General features: G+C 42.0%; 1 protein-coding gene across 1 annotated transcript in view; it reads left to right on the forward strand.

The window, feature by feature from the left end:
• The first annotated feature begins 488 nt into the window (after nucleotides 1–488).
• Nucleotides 489–15,894, forward strand: part of cpne9 (copine family member IX) — a 142,795-nt gene continuing 127,389 nt past the window's right edge. Inside the window, exons 1-2 of the mRNA XM_015968603.3 lie at nucleotides 489–711; nucleotides 10,901–10,941. Coding sequence (XP_015824089.1) covers nucleotides 632–711; nucleotides 10,901–10,941 — 121 coding nt within the window. The 5' untranslated portion in view covers nucleotides 489–631. The remainder of the gene's footprint in view (nucleotides 712–10,900; nucleotides 10,942–15,894) is intronic.

The following is a 15,894-nucleotide window of genomic DNA, read 5'->3' on the forward strand; positions in this document are numbered from 1 at the left end:
TAAAACTTCAAGTCTAAAGAGTTTCATAAAAGTCAACAAATGACCAAATAAAAGAGCGTAACTACAGGGAATAAAATCAAAAGCTAAAAACACAAAGAAATGTCTAAAAAATTACTAAACAAACAAAACAACACAAAAACAACCAAAAGACCTCTTAAAACTGAAATGTCGTATTGTCATGTTTTATTTAAGAGCTAAGAAAATATTAGTTTGTATAAATTCATTTATAGGTGAGAGTCAGGTGTTTTTCATCTAAAGGAGTAGAAAAAGGAGCACCCTTGTTGTTTCCGATGACTCCGGCAGGGGGCGCTCTCCTCCTTCCTCCCCAGCACCGGACGGTCAGACACCGGGGAGCTCAGCTCACCGCGAGCGCGTGAGGGATGAATGAACTTTAAATCTGCCTCACAACTTTCACCGCGCCTCTCCGACCGTCAGCCTCATCCTTCCTCCTCTCTCTCCCTCTGTCTCCCTCCTCCGCTTCTGATCAGGAGAGGGGAAAAAAGCAACCCAGAGAAATATCTCCTCTACAATCATGGATTTACTGCGATTAGGATCCGGCTGTGACTGATCGGAGCTCTCCTCTCCTGTCCTCTTCTGTCTCTGCGGATGCTCACGAGCATCGTGAGTCGAGATGATGGCATCGATAGGGGAATTCGACCCTCTCAACACCAGAGTCCCCGCAACTAAAATAGAAGTTACTGTTTCATGCAGGTAAGACCCGGCACCACATGTTGTGTTTTAATGTCCCCCACTAATAAAAGTCTATTTTTACCTGTTTAATTAAGTCTATTAACAAGAATCTATCTATCTATCTATCTATCTATCTATCTATCTATCTATCTATCTATCTATCTATCTATCTATCTATCTATCTATCTATCTATCTATCTATCTATCTATCTATCTATCTATCTATCTATCTATCTATCTATCTTTAAAATCCCTTAATTAATGAAGTCTGGACACTGGCAGTGTCTATTACCATGGAATAAATGTCTGAAAATAGAACAAATGCATTTTTCAGTTCATTATTTTTTTCTTATTTTTTCTCTAAACCAAAATGACTTATTTATGCACCCGGATTTGATGGCTTCCTCAGTTGAACGATCGTCTGACTGACTGAGTGAGTGACCGATCACTAAAGCTCAGCAGGATTTTTTCTCCAGCTCGCCCGCCTGCTTGCCCGGCGGTGTGCTGGCTGTCTTTCCATTTCACTCTTGAATTATGAGTAGCTGTTGCTCCTGAGATCCTCCTGAGATCACCTGGATGTGAAGTCGACAGACCCGAGTCGGACAGACAGCTTCGGACCTGGGAGTGAAAGCTGGGCTCATATGAAAGCAGGGATGATTTGGGTTTGTTATGTTAGACATCAGGGTTTTCTCCACAGTGTGCTGTAGTGTGGAGGCTGTATTTTGTCTTGGTTCGCTGTGACACCTAATGCAAAAACAGTGTCAAATAGACGTAACTCAGACAAGGACTAATGGAATGACAGAATGGTCTGGCCAGAGAAGGAGACAGCATATCAGGACATGACATCAAAACTCCCAGAATGCAGGAAGGGTTTCAGCCAAAGTTCAGCAAAAGTAGGGAGGATGTGGATTGGTATGCACCCAGAAATTACTAATTAGAATATAACATCAGGAAGATGGTCTCAGACTGCATAAACCCAAAGTGGAAGGTATGGAATGAGTGAAACACATCTGTGGAATTCACTAGATGTCCTGTTGGAGGCTCCACTAAGAGGGGTGGAGAATGACTGGGCTAAGACACTGTAGGACGTCCACATCCTGACCAACAAACAAGCAATGATGAAAATGGTCAGAAAACTATACAGAACTAAGCAATCATCAGGTGTGCTTCCATTGTTAAAGTTAAAGTTCAAGTCCCATTAGTTGTCACACACACACAGGTGTGTGTGCGAAATTTGTTCTCCGCATTTGACCCATCCCCTGGGGGAGCGGTAGACACAGCCGCGCTCGGGAACTATTTGGTGGTTTAACCCCCCAATCCAACCCCTTATTGCTGAGTGTCAAGCAGGGAGGCATTGGGTCCCATTTTTTCAAAGTCTTTGGTATGACCCGACCAGAAATCGAACCCCTGATCTCCCAGTCTCAGGGCGGACACTCTACCACTAGGCCACTGAGAAAGGTGTTGTCACTTTTCTTACTTGTTGGAGCTTCAGGGTAAATTCTACAAAGGGGAAATTGACTGCGAGATACAATGTTCCACCAAGGCTAGCCAACATATTTGGTACCTCCGATTTATAATCAGAGTGCTTCTAATGTGTTTCCAAGCAGACCACGGAGCTCTGCACCACTCACAATAGGATTATCCTATTATCTTTAGATTATCTTTGGAGCCTTTACGGTAATTAGGCGCCTCATTAAGTTTGTTGGAATGGGATAATCGAGTCAAAATTTGGCATGATTTTCCTTCTCTATCAACTTAAAATACTGGGAAAAAATCCCCAACTTTTGATGAACTCGAAGCAAAAGAAACAGAAAAATGAAGGCGTATCAATTCAGTCATTGCCGAGATCCACATCAGATGTAAGGGAACCAGAACTGGCCAGTGGCTGGTAGGCTACACGTGTTTACGAAATACCACAATGAGCTGAGTATAAGTGGTTGTGTTGGGAAATCAACATGCAGAAAGGATGGACATACCCCTCTCATTGCTCTGTTGGGGGCAGGTTTGAAGCCAAATGGGAGGTTCCTACCACCGCTATTTTGGCAGTGTCACATGTCTTGTCACATCCAGACAATCCAAAAACAGGGAGAGCGATGGAGCTGAGGGTGGGGCCATTACGGCTGGAACAGGGTTGGAACCAAATTAACCAATGTAGCCACTAGCTAACTTAGCTAACCCAAGAAGCTAGGAATGAGCTCCAGGGTAGCACACCCACCCGGCCACCTGGCTTCCGTGCCAAGCTTTCATGCTGGTAGCTTGTGGGGCTAAGGCTGTTGAAGTACAAGCAGAGCCTCAGACCGCTGTGATCAGAGACAAGCGCCCTGAGATCAATGGGGGATCAGCTAAATGCTAACTCAAGCTCTGCTATTAGCGAGAGAAACGGGGTAAAGTGACTCCAAAATCGACCCAAAGAGCAGTGGATTCCTAGCATGGAAGCAAGGCGGACACACAGCACATCTCTGAGCCCTCGAAAGATGGGAGCTTGTGGCCTCCTGCGCGTAGCAGCTGTTCCTGGCTGAGAGACAGGAGGGGTTGGGTACCCACCTCGCTGGGCTTCCTCCACAAGGATGAAGCAGCAGGTTTGCAGATCTCCGATCGCAGGACTGCCGCTGTGCTGTTGAAGGGGGAGGCACGTTGCTGAAACGTAACGCAGTGGAGCAGCGAAGCGCTGAAGCTTCTGCTAGCTAACAGCTTAGGAGTTTCAGTACCCAGACAGCCAGCCAGCCCGACCAATACATTTCATTTCAACCCATCTTTGAGCAAGCAGCATTTTCTCCCATTCAACCAGTGAAATGAAGTACAGACTTATAATTTTACTTACTGATAGAAAAGAAGCTGAAACTGCTTGGTAGATCTGTTAATGCAATCAATAACCACAGCTTGCCCTCTTTGTCCAAATAATTCCATGATTAACATCCAAACACAAACACATAGAGGACACAACTAAAGTTAAGAGAGTTGAAACGGCCAAACATCTATTAACCTGAGGCCCAGGCTGAGGCCTTCCCCAGAGCTAGCTCCCAGCACTAGCGCTGACATAGCTCTGATGCTCATTAATTATTCAGATTTTAAGCATTTAATTACACTTAAACAGAAGAGTTACAAAAAATCCACCTCCTCAGTCGTCATGAATGTAAACTAGATATTTTAAACCTAAAATATTTTTGAACCAGACTGTAAACAAGTTTATTTCTGCTGTGAAATTAGCATTTTAACATGGGAGTCAATAAGGAACTGCCCATAGTGGATGAGGGTGGAACTACAATTTTTGCCACTTCAAATTCAGACCAAAATGGCCCCTTGGTTGGGAACGATGGTTTACGACACATTGGGTCATGATGAGGGTAAAGGCTGATCTGTCGCTCCAGTCTGCACGTTCAGGCTGGTTTGTCATTACTTTATAGCTCGTTTGGCAGGTATTTCATTTTCTTTCATGGTTTTTATTCGTCTTCTTTTAGTTTTCCAACAAGCAAGTATTGATTTCTAATTATTCATCTGTCAGTGCTGCTCCACAAACGGTGTTTACCAGTGATATTGTGTTTTATCACCACCATCTGCAACAGGAGGTCAACAAAAGTCAGGCTGGAACAGGACGCTGACACAATGTCTTCAATGTGTTTTTTAAAAGAAGAAATAAGAGAAAAAGGCTGAAGTACCATTCCCAAGACCAGCACGCCCCCCCCCCCCCCACCCCCCACCCCCCCCACCACCACCACGTTGTCTACCTACATTTGTATAACTCCATAAACTTGGCTTATTTGGCACATTTTTCATTATTGTTCTTTTAATACTTGTAAATGAGCTCCAGTCCAACCCCCAATTGAAAAACCTCTTCAGCACTGGTCCTGGTTTCGTCTTCTAACTTTGTGAAACTTTGCAAACAATATAAACAACTTCCATGTCTGGAAATGTGAAGACCAGAGAGAGTTGCAGTTTCTGACCCCCAAAATGTAGGAATTCTCCAATCTGATCATGTGCTCAGAAATTGGGCCCAATCAGGTGATTTTAAAAGGATTGCAAGGCTGTACGTTAATGTTTAAGCTCATACCACCAGAGTTGGAGCACCATCATAAAGCTCTGTTACAATCTCAAAAACAAAAGAAGTTCTCAGAAGTTCACTAACAAACACTAGTAGTGCATATAATAAAAACACAATAAAGAAATATCTTTAGACATGTGTGTTTGACAGTTTAAGTTCAAAAAGAACATTTTGATTTATTCAAATTAGTGTAGAATTGTTCATTACAGAGGTCTGCTCTCATAGAATAGACATTGAAGTGTAGACGCCACAACGACCGCCACCGTCTATGGCGGCCACATTTGCAGGGTCTACCTTTTATAAAACCTGTGGTTAACAGGATGTTTTAGCTAAGGCTTTTGCTCCGTGGAGATATGGAGCTCTGTACAGCCTTGAATTGGAATCAAGTCGAAAACATCCTATGTAAGCTTTTAAAATAACAAACATGACTTTTTTAATTCATTCTGAGATAAAAAAAATTTCAAGCGGAATAACATTGGCTTAGTTTTAATTTCAACAATTTCCATTACAGTTTTTTTGTCTTGGACAAAAACGAAACACTAATGCCACACAATTTACGACAGGCTGGGATTCAGACACCAAAGTGTAGCTGTTACCTAGCAGGCTGACGCTAAGCTAGCTTCTCCTTGTGGTATTTTAAACCGGTGTCAGTACAGGATCTGCTCGGGTGCAAGATCGGCTCGGGGTCCTGCGACTGCCGATGACGTCAAAGTACGGCAAACCCACTAGGACAAAATACACTACACATCTATACTGTTGGAAAGAATTTAGTAGTTTCATTATTAAAATAATGTTTCTTACGACGTAAGTTTGTGTTTATAATGGTATTTGTAAAATAAAACACTATATTGTAATCATAATGTTGAACTCCTCTTTGAGCACATCCCTTGAAGGATCATAGGTATTAGCAACACCTGTGAAATTGTATTTGCAGGAACAAAGTGTGTCCCGTTTATTGAAGTATTTTGTGTTTAGAGTTTTTGACATCTTGTCCATGCGTAGTTCACGTACGCTCATAGCTGCTAGCCAAAACTCTGGAGTTAAAAGTTTTCTGGCTTTACTAAAATACCTGTCTGTGCTTATTTGATTGATGGTAGTTTTACTTTCTATTAGACATCGCAATTTAATTGCACATGAAATTAATCGTTCAGCCCTAATATACATGCATATACAGCTCTATGCTAAAAGTGTATTTTCAAAGAGGTAATGATGGATTTCTTTGTAAAAGTTGTCCATCTTTCCAACAGAAAAATTTGCCTGGACCAATGTACCGTGATAACATCACGTGATTACGTAATTCCGTAAGGTTCATGTTTAGCCAATCAGCTACTTTGACGTCATCAGCAGTCGAAGGACCCCGAGCCGATCTTGTACCCGAGCAGATCCTGCACCGACAACGGACAGTAAAGGCAGCGCAACAGCCACTTTTAATGTGTGCTACTGGGCATTCACCATGCTGGAAAAGACAGAGTTGTGTGGTACACAGCCTTCAAAACCAACTAATTTCCCTTTCGGCTGATGCCTTTCAGGCATCGTCAAAACAGACCATCGGTCTCCATTAAGTCCCAGTTCACTGCGGCAACTCGGACAAAAACATAGAGGCAGCCGAGAGTGAAAGATGTGCTAAGAAAAAAAAAAAGATAAATAGCAGATGGCTTGCAAAGCGTCTGGGTTTCACAGTCGAGCTGCCTGTGGTAGCTACACGTGGGTAGAGAAAAGTGCCGGCCATGGCACGGATGCGCATCGCTCATTACGGCTGCATAATGTAAGCAATTTGAAACATGAACAATTCTGTTACTTTTAAATATATTCATAATATTAACACATTTTTTACAAATGCAATTCCTAAACAAGTGAAAGTGAAACTTTGTGTTTCCCTTTTTTCTTCTTTTGTTAATGCTGTCCTAAAAGTATCGGATCAGGACTCGATATCGGAAGATACTCAAAATAAAATGACTCAGACCAGGAGCAAAACATGTCTGCAAAACAAGGCTTCATAATTTTTTATTATCTAAATAAACAACCAGAAAATCAACTGGCCGTTCCCAGATCTTTATGTTTTTAATGGTCTGATTACATTTCTTACTTAAGTTTTAGCAGAGCTGACATTTTGGAAAACCATGTTTTGATTGCTAAACAGGAACTGGCTGATTACATTTATTTTTTATTTTTATAATTTTGAAGTGAGCTTAATTTGTGTTCACCTTTTACAACCCTTGTTCAAACCTTGTAGCATTTTCCAAACTCCAAACTGCCAAAAAGTATTCAGTAATCACTGATTTATGTAGGTAAACATAAAGATGTCACCATTTGGTCCACATGCCACCATTTCCCTGCATCAAAAACAGAAACTAATCTAAACCAATGCCAGGAAGCCATCTCAGCTCAGCCAAAGCTGCTTTTCACAAAGCTGCACAGTAAATGCAAAGCTAAAGCAGCATATTTCCTTCAGGAAACCTCAAATAGACTCAGATGATCCTTTGAAATTTTAAAAGAACACTGAGTCATTAACTGGATATCTCAGTGTTACTTCTCCCTTGGTGCATCATCAGCGCTGCACAAATACATCTCTAGTAGGGCTGAGCTCCTTTGTAGCTTTAATGAGCACCTTCATGCTTCCCGTTTGTGTTTCAACCTTACTGACATGAACTTTCTCCTCTTCTGCGACATTTTGGTAATATTTCAGTTACACAATCAGATGAAGCCTAAAAACTATGATTTTTTTCTATTTTATTACATGTTTACTCAAATTTATTGGCTTCTTGCTCATATTACTTTTTTCATTTTGTTTGATTCAGTTCATTGCTGCCTGCTGCCTGCTGCCTAAAGGTGGCTGATATTGTTTTAGCCTGTGTCTCTGTGTGTTCTTTTGCTGTGTTAGCTAATTTATCTCACAACTCTTGATGGATTTTAATGAAACTCAGATTTTTCATTAGATAAACATCTAACTGATGAACATTTGAAGTCAACCCAAATTCAACATGGCCACCACAGCTAATTAACAACAGCTCTGACTTGGTGAGTTTTCCTTACATTGAGCACAAATCTGGTGTTGTGTAGCTAAAAGTCATCCTACACTGGGCACCTTGTAGTGTGGAGGTTTTTTTAACCACTACATTTCAAAAAGGCCACCACAGCCAAATGACATAACAATATAGTAAGTTCTAAACGCTGTCGTGCTAAAATGAATCCCAGTGGGTTCTGCTGTCTTTAGATACTGCACCATGTTACAAATGCTAGACTTTTATGGACGTATCACAGTTTTACTTTATTCAGCATTTTATGTGTCACAAACTGGCAGCTTTTCCCTGTTTTGGTTTTTATATCATTGCATCTTTTGCTTTTGTGTCTTTCCAAATTTGATGACGGCCATCTTAATCTATTTTTACATATTGTTATTTATTGTTTTTAAACAGTTTGGATATTATAAAACTGGCCTTCAGGACAACAGATGAAAACTAGCTTCAGCTAACTCAGGGCGTGACTACAGAGGTAATGCTGTTAACGTGTTCTGTCCCGGTAATAAAAAAATTACTATTTTCAAAATGTGCCCCAAATGGATACAAGAACCACAGTCTTTTTCTCCTTTTTTGTAAGAATTAAAAAATATGGCAGTTGGTGGAATGCATCCCCTCAAACAGTGGCGGATTTAGCAATTTGGAGGCCCAAGGTGAACACAGACATGGGGCCCCCTTACACTAAATTTTCGACAATCTTATCTTTAACTGGATTTGTGAAACTCTCCCCTCTTCTGACATGAGTTAGTTTCAGTTTTTATTAGTCCTCCTCTTTTTTCCTGTCTTTCTCTTCCTTTGAGCGCTTTCAATATTTGCTCTGCTTTCTTCTTCCTGTCAGTGCTCCTGTGCTTTTGCCTTTCATTTTTTTCTTCTGTTTTCCATTTTGGTCTATGTTTTACTCCCTTTAAACATTTTCCATTAGGGATGAGCGAGTACACCACTATCTGTATCTGTATCTGTTCAATCAACTAAATTATCTGTATCTGTACTCGGAATGGGCGTGGCATATCCCCGGAAGTGGGCGTGATTTAACCGGAAGTGGGTATGGTTTACATCAATATATTATTTGAAGTCTGAAATTGATATGAAATGATCAGAAGTTGCTATGTGTATTGTTCATTTGAAAACTATTTACAGAGCAACCTCAGAATTTTGATCACAATAGTAAAGGAACTATTTCAGAGCAAGTGTTTGAATAAAATCAGAACATTATTATTGAAGTGCATGGATTAATACATCTGAACTCATGCAGTAGGAACCAGGAAATATGAAATGCTAGAACCAGACACAACTTTACTGTATTTATATTTTTTAATTTTAATTTGATTAAACTGATTTTTTCTTAACGTTCTTGGCATTTTGCCCCACACAAAGTTAAACAAAACAATGTGGATTGAGGCGTGTGTGTCTGAGAGAGATAGAAAGGGCGAGAGGGAGAGAGAGGGAGTAAAAAAAAAATAAATGAAAAACCCGACCGGAGCGGAGGTAGTGACTGATGCAGCACGTCAGCTCTGTCTTGTCAAATGCACCAGGTAAGTTACGAAAAAGTAACTTTAAATATTCAACCGAAAAAGAGGCGAGCTGAAGAAAACCTAGAGAAAACTGAAGAAACGTGAGCAACAGTGAAGCAATCGAAGCAAGATCCGTTACTGTCTGTGTGTGTGTGCGTGGATGACGGACTGCGCTTCCGGCCGGCTAGAGAGTTTTGTGTGTAGGGAGGGGCGGGCGATCTATGTGAATGGCCAATCACAGAGCGTGAAGACAGTCAGTTACCCAATGAGGATTTTCCTTCAGCACAATTACAGATATTTACGAGTTTTACTCGTTTCATGCTCGTACTCGTCAAAAATGCTTTTTTTAGGCTCATCCCTATTTTCCATTGTCTTCACTTTTCTGCTTCCTTTGGTGTTTACATAGAAAAACAACATCACTTTCGGAAGTGAAGATAAATTTTTTTTAAAGCAAGCTGCTTCTTTCTCTTATTGGAGCCATTAGGATAACTCCATTTCATGCTCAATGATTTGACTACCGCTTTGAGTTTGTTATGAACGCTCTCTTATTATTATTTGTGTTATTATGGCACTTGGCAAACATCAATTTGGTGCATTACTGCCACCAACTGGATTGGAGAGAAATGACTACCAATCACTTCCTGTTTGTGCATCAGTGTCTTAAATGAATAGTCCATTGTGGCATTAACAGAGGGGTGCCAGCAGTCAGGGCTAGAGGGCCCCCCAACATAAAGGTGCCCCAGGCGGCCGCCGACCTATGCCTAATGGTAAAACCGTCACAGCCCCTAAAACAGTGGTTCCCAACCTTTTTTTTTTTCCTGAGGACCCCCCGACTCTTTAACCTGTGTTGGGAGCAGTGTTGGGAACGTTACTTTAAAAAGTAATTGGTTATAGTTACTGATTACTTTGTCAAAAAGTAACTCAGTTACTAACTGAGTTACACGATTATAAAAGTAACTAATTACCAAGAAAAATAACTACTTAGTTACTTTTTTCATTAAAGCATGCAAGAATTACTACAATTGTGAAATATAAATGACTAATGACTGGAATATAATAAAATGTCAATGTTATTTTATAAACCTGAATAATTTAAATAAATTAGCACTTCACAGGAGGAACTACTAACAGGAACATTACACTTATCTAGACTATTAAAAGGTCACTGTGTGATATTTAACAAGAACCCAATCAGCTAAAATTTAAAATTGCAAATAGAAACACCTGTAACAGTGTTTTGAAGTTGATTTGGTTTAATTAAAGTGAACATTTTATCAAGCTGACAAAGGCAGTCTGATACCTGGCTACCCTAAAACAGCTCTGAAAAGCTTTTGCTAAAGCAAATAAACAAAATCCATCATCGCCTTGCTGAATGTCCTCCTTGGGGCCCGTTTTATTTGACCCGCCATGACCTTCCTTCCATGGAAACGCTTTGCGTGTAATTTTCTGATGGTTGGTTCCACAGAATACATTCAAGTCTGCCCGTGACCTAACTTCAGGAGCTTAGCCGAGTCTTTTTAGAAACCAAAGAACAAAAGAGACACAAATGGAAATTGGAAAATGTGAATGGATGAACACAATAGAGAAGAAGGCTGGAAGGATTCATTTTTACCTGTAATTTCTCTCTTTCTCTCTCTCTGCAGGAGCCTGCTGGACGTGGACACCTTCTCCAAGTCAGATCCTGGTATGCATTAACCTTCATGAAATACTTTTTCTTCTGTTGCAGTTTCAGAATGACTGACAAATGCATTAACTCTACTTTTCTTAGAATATTTTTTCTACCTGCGCTGTGAAAAAAAGTGAGCTTGGCGTAATGAAGAGAACCTCGCAGCTTTTTGCCTCTGAAACTTATAAACAAAGCTGAAGGTCAGAGCTTTCAGGGGGTTACAAAAGCTGACACAAACAAGAGTGAAAAGGGTTAATAAAGAGCGTGGAGAAAAGTAAGGAAGGCATGAAACTGGGTCAAGATGGAAGAAGGTCAGGATGTGAGGCTGGCTGAGCTTAAGCATGTCAGGCAGCCCATTTATGACACCGAGGGAGGAACGAATACGTTTCTGTCACGCTGGGCTCCGGATGTGCAGATGCTAAACTTCTGTCAAGGATTATAACGATTATTTAAACAGATTTTCTTGAATCACCCACAACAAAATGGAAGGAAATCTTAATAAAAATGAAATCTAATTAAAACGCAAGCAGTTATCTGCTGCTGGAGCTCACCTTCTTTCTTTCGCTCTTTTTTTTGTAATCCTCTGAACTAGGACATGCAATATTTACTGCTAAAATATTCAAGCTCATGTATAGTTAGCATGCTCTGGGAATTCTAGTCATCAGCACGCAGCACGCCAAGCTCAAAGAAAACACGCGGTCAAGCCTGATCGTCAAGGTCAGCTTAAACACAAGAAAACAATCCACCTTAAATGTCAGCCTTTGTGAAGTGAATGAAATCATTTAAATCTCCAGGATAAATGCTAAAGCTGAAAGTTCCACTCAGAGATTTATTATTTTTCTGCTCCTGGGCTTCCCTTTAGTTGTAGGATCTAAATGTTAATAGAAAACGGGAAGTAACAAGAATAAATGTATCAATTTATTGACATATATTTATATATCTAGATAATGCCGCACATTGTCTTTAATTTAGTTTTCTAACTGGAAACTTCAGGAGATTTTATTTATTTTGCATGAATTCATGGGGAGAACAGGCAAACTCTGTACAGAACAACAATCTTTCTGCAAGGCAGCATTGCCACCGGCTGCACCCCCACACAGCCACTAGTTGTAAATTAATGTAGCAATTTTGATTCGCAGCAAAAATATATCCAAGCCAAAGTCATACCTGTTAGGTGAAGTGACAACTAGATTATCCCTAGGTGTGACTCTGACCGTGCCTTTCCACCAGACGTGTAAGTGTCGCGTAATGACTGCAAAACACAGTTCACGTTTCCACCGGCTACGAAGCGTCCCATAAGCGTAAGGACGCACCGCTTATGCTTCAAATGTACGGTACTTTTTACGAGCTCTACTTGCAGAACACGTCAAATTGTGCAGTTCAGATCAGGCCAGACCGGAAGTCAAACATGAAAGCAGCTTACAACATCCAGAAGCTTTCAAAATAAAAGTCTTGTGCCGTCCAGTTCCTTTACCAGTAGTAAGAGACGCCATTTACTGCACTTCAGTAAACAGAACAGAAAATAAACCACATACCTCTTTTGTACATCCTGCCATCTTTCTCCTTTCTTGTTATCGTGTAAAATGCCAAAATCACATGTGGCGTTACAACTCTGTGGATTTGTGATCTTGTGAGACCCACTGCGTGGAACCCATTCACTGCCTTTCTGCGTCTGAACAGCTCCCGCTGGGAAGGACACTCATGAGTAAAACGTGTCCATTATTATGTGGTGCTTACGCGTAGTGGACAGACTGAGGGGTTGCTGTTCACATTTGTCTTTATACTTCCCTGTTATGGGTTTGGGTTTGATTGCAAATTAAAGAAACAGATATTAGATCCTGGAATCTTTTAATTGGGCTGCATGGTGGCGCAGTGGTTAGCACTGTTGCCTCGCAGCACGAAGGTTGCAGGTTCGAAAGTCGTCTGCGGCCTTTCTGCGTGGAGTTGTGTGTTCTCCCCATGCATGCGCGGGTTTCCTCCGGGTACTCCGCTTTCCCCCACAGATCACAACATGCCCTATAGGTTATAAATTGTAAGTCGCTTTGGATAAAAGCGTCTGCCAAATAAATAAATATAAACATAATTATGCTCTACTTTGGAAAATATTTCTAAAGTAGAAGAGAGAGGAGAGATAACGCACATATGGGCAGATGGAAAAATCTTATATGAATAAATAATTTGGTTTCAGTCACTACATTTTATTTAAAGACCCAAAACACTGAGAACCATTGAATTTATTTATTTTTAACTTGTTATTTGTGAAAGATGGTGTGTCACGCTGAGTTTAACATGCAGACTGCATCAGCCACTGACAGAAGAGAGACAGGGAAACTCTCTGATTAGAAAATAAAATTACCTTTCATGGATTCGCCCATCTTGACTCGCGATGGGGAAGAAGCTAACTGTTAGCATTGGCAACTCCACAAAACAGCAGAACTCCTTCAGGCTTGTGTTATTTGTGGGGATAAATTATCAGTGCTGCAGAGCAAACAGAGTCAGTGATAGAGTCACATTGCTGTTATCTAATCAGTGGCGAGATGTCCGGATATCTGGAAAACTCCAAAACCTGTTGTGTTCTGCTCCCGTCTACATGGCTATCTTTAGTTCCTGAAACAGTTGTGAGAGAGCTTTTTTGCTTAACCCTCCCACTGTCCTAATGGGTGTGACCCCATGAGAAAAGCTAACCATTGAGCAGGGTTGATGGTTTATGCCTTGGGTCCATGTGGCAGGGGTGAGGAGTGAGCACCACCTCACCCCTACCATGTGGAACTCAAGGGATAAACCATCAATCCTGCTCAATGGTCAACTTTCCTCGCAGGGTCACCCATAAAGACAGTGGGAGGGTTAAGAAAATGTGAGCAAATAGCAGGCCAAAGACTTAATGAGTTATGCATCCTGACTAGATGTGTCCTGCACACAGTGATCCATGCACTTGGATTATGCAAATTCCCTTTTTATGGATCCATGTCTTCCTCAGTTGTGCACCTACAGCTGGTGCAGAATGCAGCGGCCCGCCTTTTGATGGAGATCAGACGGAAGGAGCACATTACTCCTGTTCTGAACCATTAGTACTGGCTCCCGGTGCGCTACCGCATCCAGCTTAAAATTTTTACTCCTTGTTTTTAAGCCACTCTATCTTTATGCACCCTTGTACTTGACTCAGCTGGTTCAGCTCTACGTACCTGGTCGAATTCTTCGGTCAGCAGACCACCGCCTCTTGCCTAGTTAGCATTGTACTATGTCTTTGTTGTATGTTTATTGTTGATTTTATAGTAGTTACTGTACTACTTTTATTACTTCCTTTCCGTGTGTTGATTTTTATGCTCTTTTACTGTGCAGCGCTTTGGTTGGCCTCGGCCGTGTAGAAACGTGCTTTATAAATAAAAGGGAATGGAATACATCTGCAATGAGAACAATTGTGCTTTTTAAAATGGTGAATTAGTTTCATACAGCAAAATATGTTTTAAATTTGGATTAGCAAATACAAAACAAACAAACCAAATACAAATTTTAGATTATGCTTTTGGGTTAGAATAATAATGATCAAATTTACATAAAAATACCATCCATTTTCATCCGCTTATCCGGAGTTGGGATGCGGGGGCAGTAGCCAAAGACAAGAGGCCCAGACATCCCTCTCCCCAGCCACTTGGGCCAGCTCCTCCGGGAAAATCCCAAGGCGTTCCCTGGCCAGGTGAGAGACAAAGTCCCTCCACCATGTCCTGGGTCTACCTTTAGGTCTCCTTCCGGTTGGACGTGCCCGGATATTTTCACTAGGGAGGCATCCAGGAGGCATCCTGACCAGATGCCCGAGCCACCTCAACTGGCTCCTCTCGATGTGGAGGAACAGCGGGTCTACGCCGAGCCCCTCCTGAATGACCAAGCTTCTCACCCTATTTCTAAGGGAGAGCCCAGTCACTCTTCGGAGAAAACTTATTTCGGCCGCTTGTATCAGTGATCTCGTTCTTTCGATCACTACCCAAAGCTCATGACCATAGGTAAGGGTAGGAACGTAGATCAACAGGTAAATCAAGAGCTTCGCCTTCTGACTCAGCTCTCTCTTCACCACGATAGACCGGTACAATGCCTGCATCACTGCAGATGCAGCACCAATTTGCCTATCGATCTTACGCTCCAGCTTTCCCTCACTCGTGAACAAGACCCCGAGATATTTAAAGTCCTCCACTTGGGGCAGGACCTAATCCCTGACCCAGAGAAGGCTTTCCACCCTTTTCCGAATCAAGACCATGGATTTAGAGGAGCTGATTCTCCTCCCAGCTGCTTCACACTCGGCTGCAAACCGCTCCAGCGAAAGCTGAAGATCACGTTCTGATGAAGCCAAAAGGACCACATCATCTGCAAAACGCAGAGACCTGATCCTCAGGCCACCAAAATGGATGCCCTCCACACCTTGGCTATTCCTGGAAATCCTGTCCATAAAGGTTATGAACAGAATCAATGACAAAGGGCAGCCTTGGCAGAGTCCAACTCTCACTGGGAACGAGTGCGACTTACTGCCGGCAATGCGGACCAAGCTCTGACACCGGTCTTACAGGGACCTAACAGTCCGTATCAGAGGGCCTGGTACCCCATACTCCTGGAGTACCCCCACAGGGCCCCCTGCGGGATGCAGTCAAATGCCTTCTCCAAATCCACAAAACACATGTAGACTGGTTGGGCAAATTCCCACGCACCCTCCAGGATCCCCCTAAGGGTATAGAGCTGGTCCAGTGTTCCACGGCCAGGACGTAAACCACATTGCTCCTCTGAATCTGATGTTCAACAATCTTATGGACCCTCCTCTCCAGAACCCCTGAATAGACCTTACCAGGAAGGCTCAGGAGTGTGATCCCCCTGGTGTTGGCACACACCCTGCAGTCCCCCTTTTTAAATAAGGGGACCACCACCCCCGTCTGCCAGTCCAGTGGGACTGCCCCCGATGTCCACGTGATATTGCAGAGCCGTGTCAGC

Source organism: Nothobranchius furzeri, chromosome 15 (genome assembly GCF_043380555.1).
Source record: "Nothobranchius furzeri strain GRZ-AD chromosome 15, NfurGRZ-RIMD1, whole genome shotgun sequence".
Classification (NCBI taxonomy): Eukaryota; Metazoa; Chordata; class Actinopteri; order Cyprinodontiformes; family Nothobranchiidae; genus Nothobranchius; species Nothobranchius furzeri.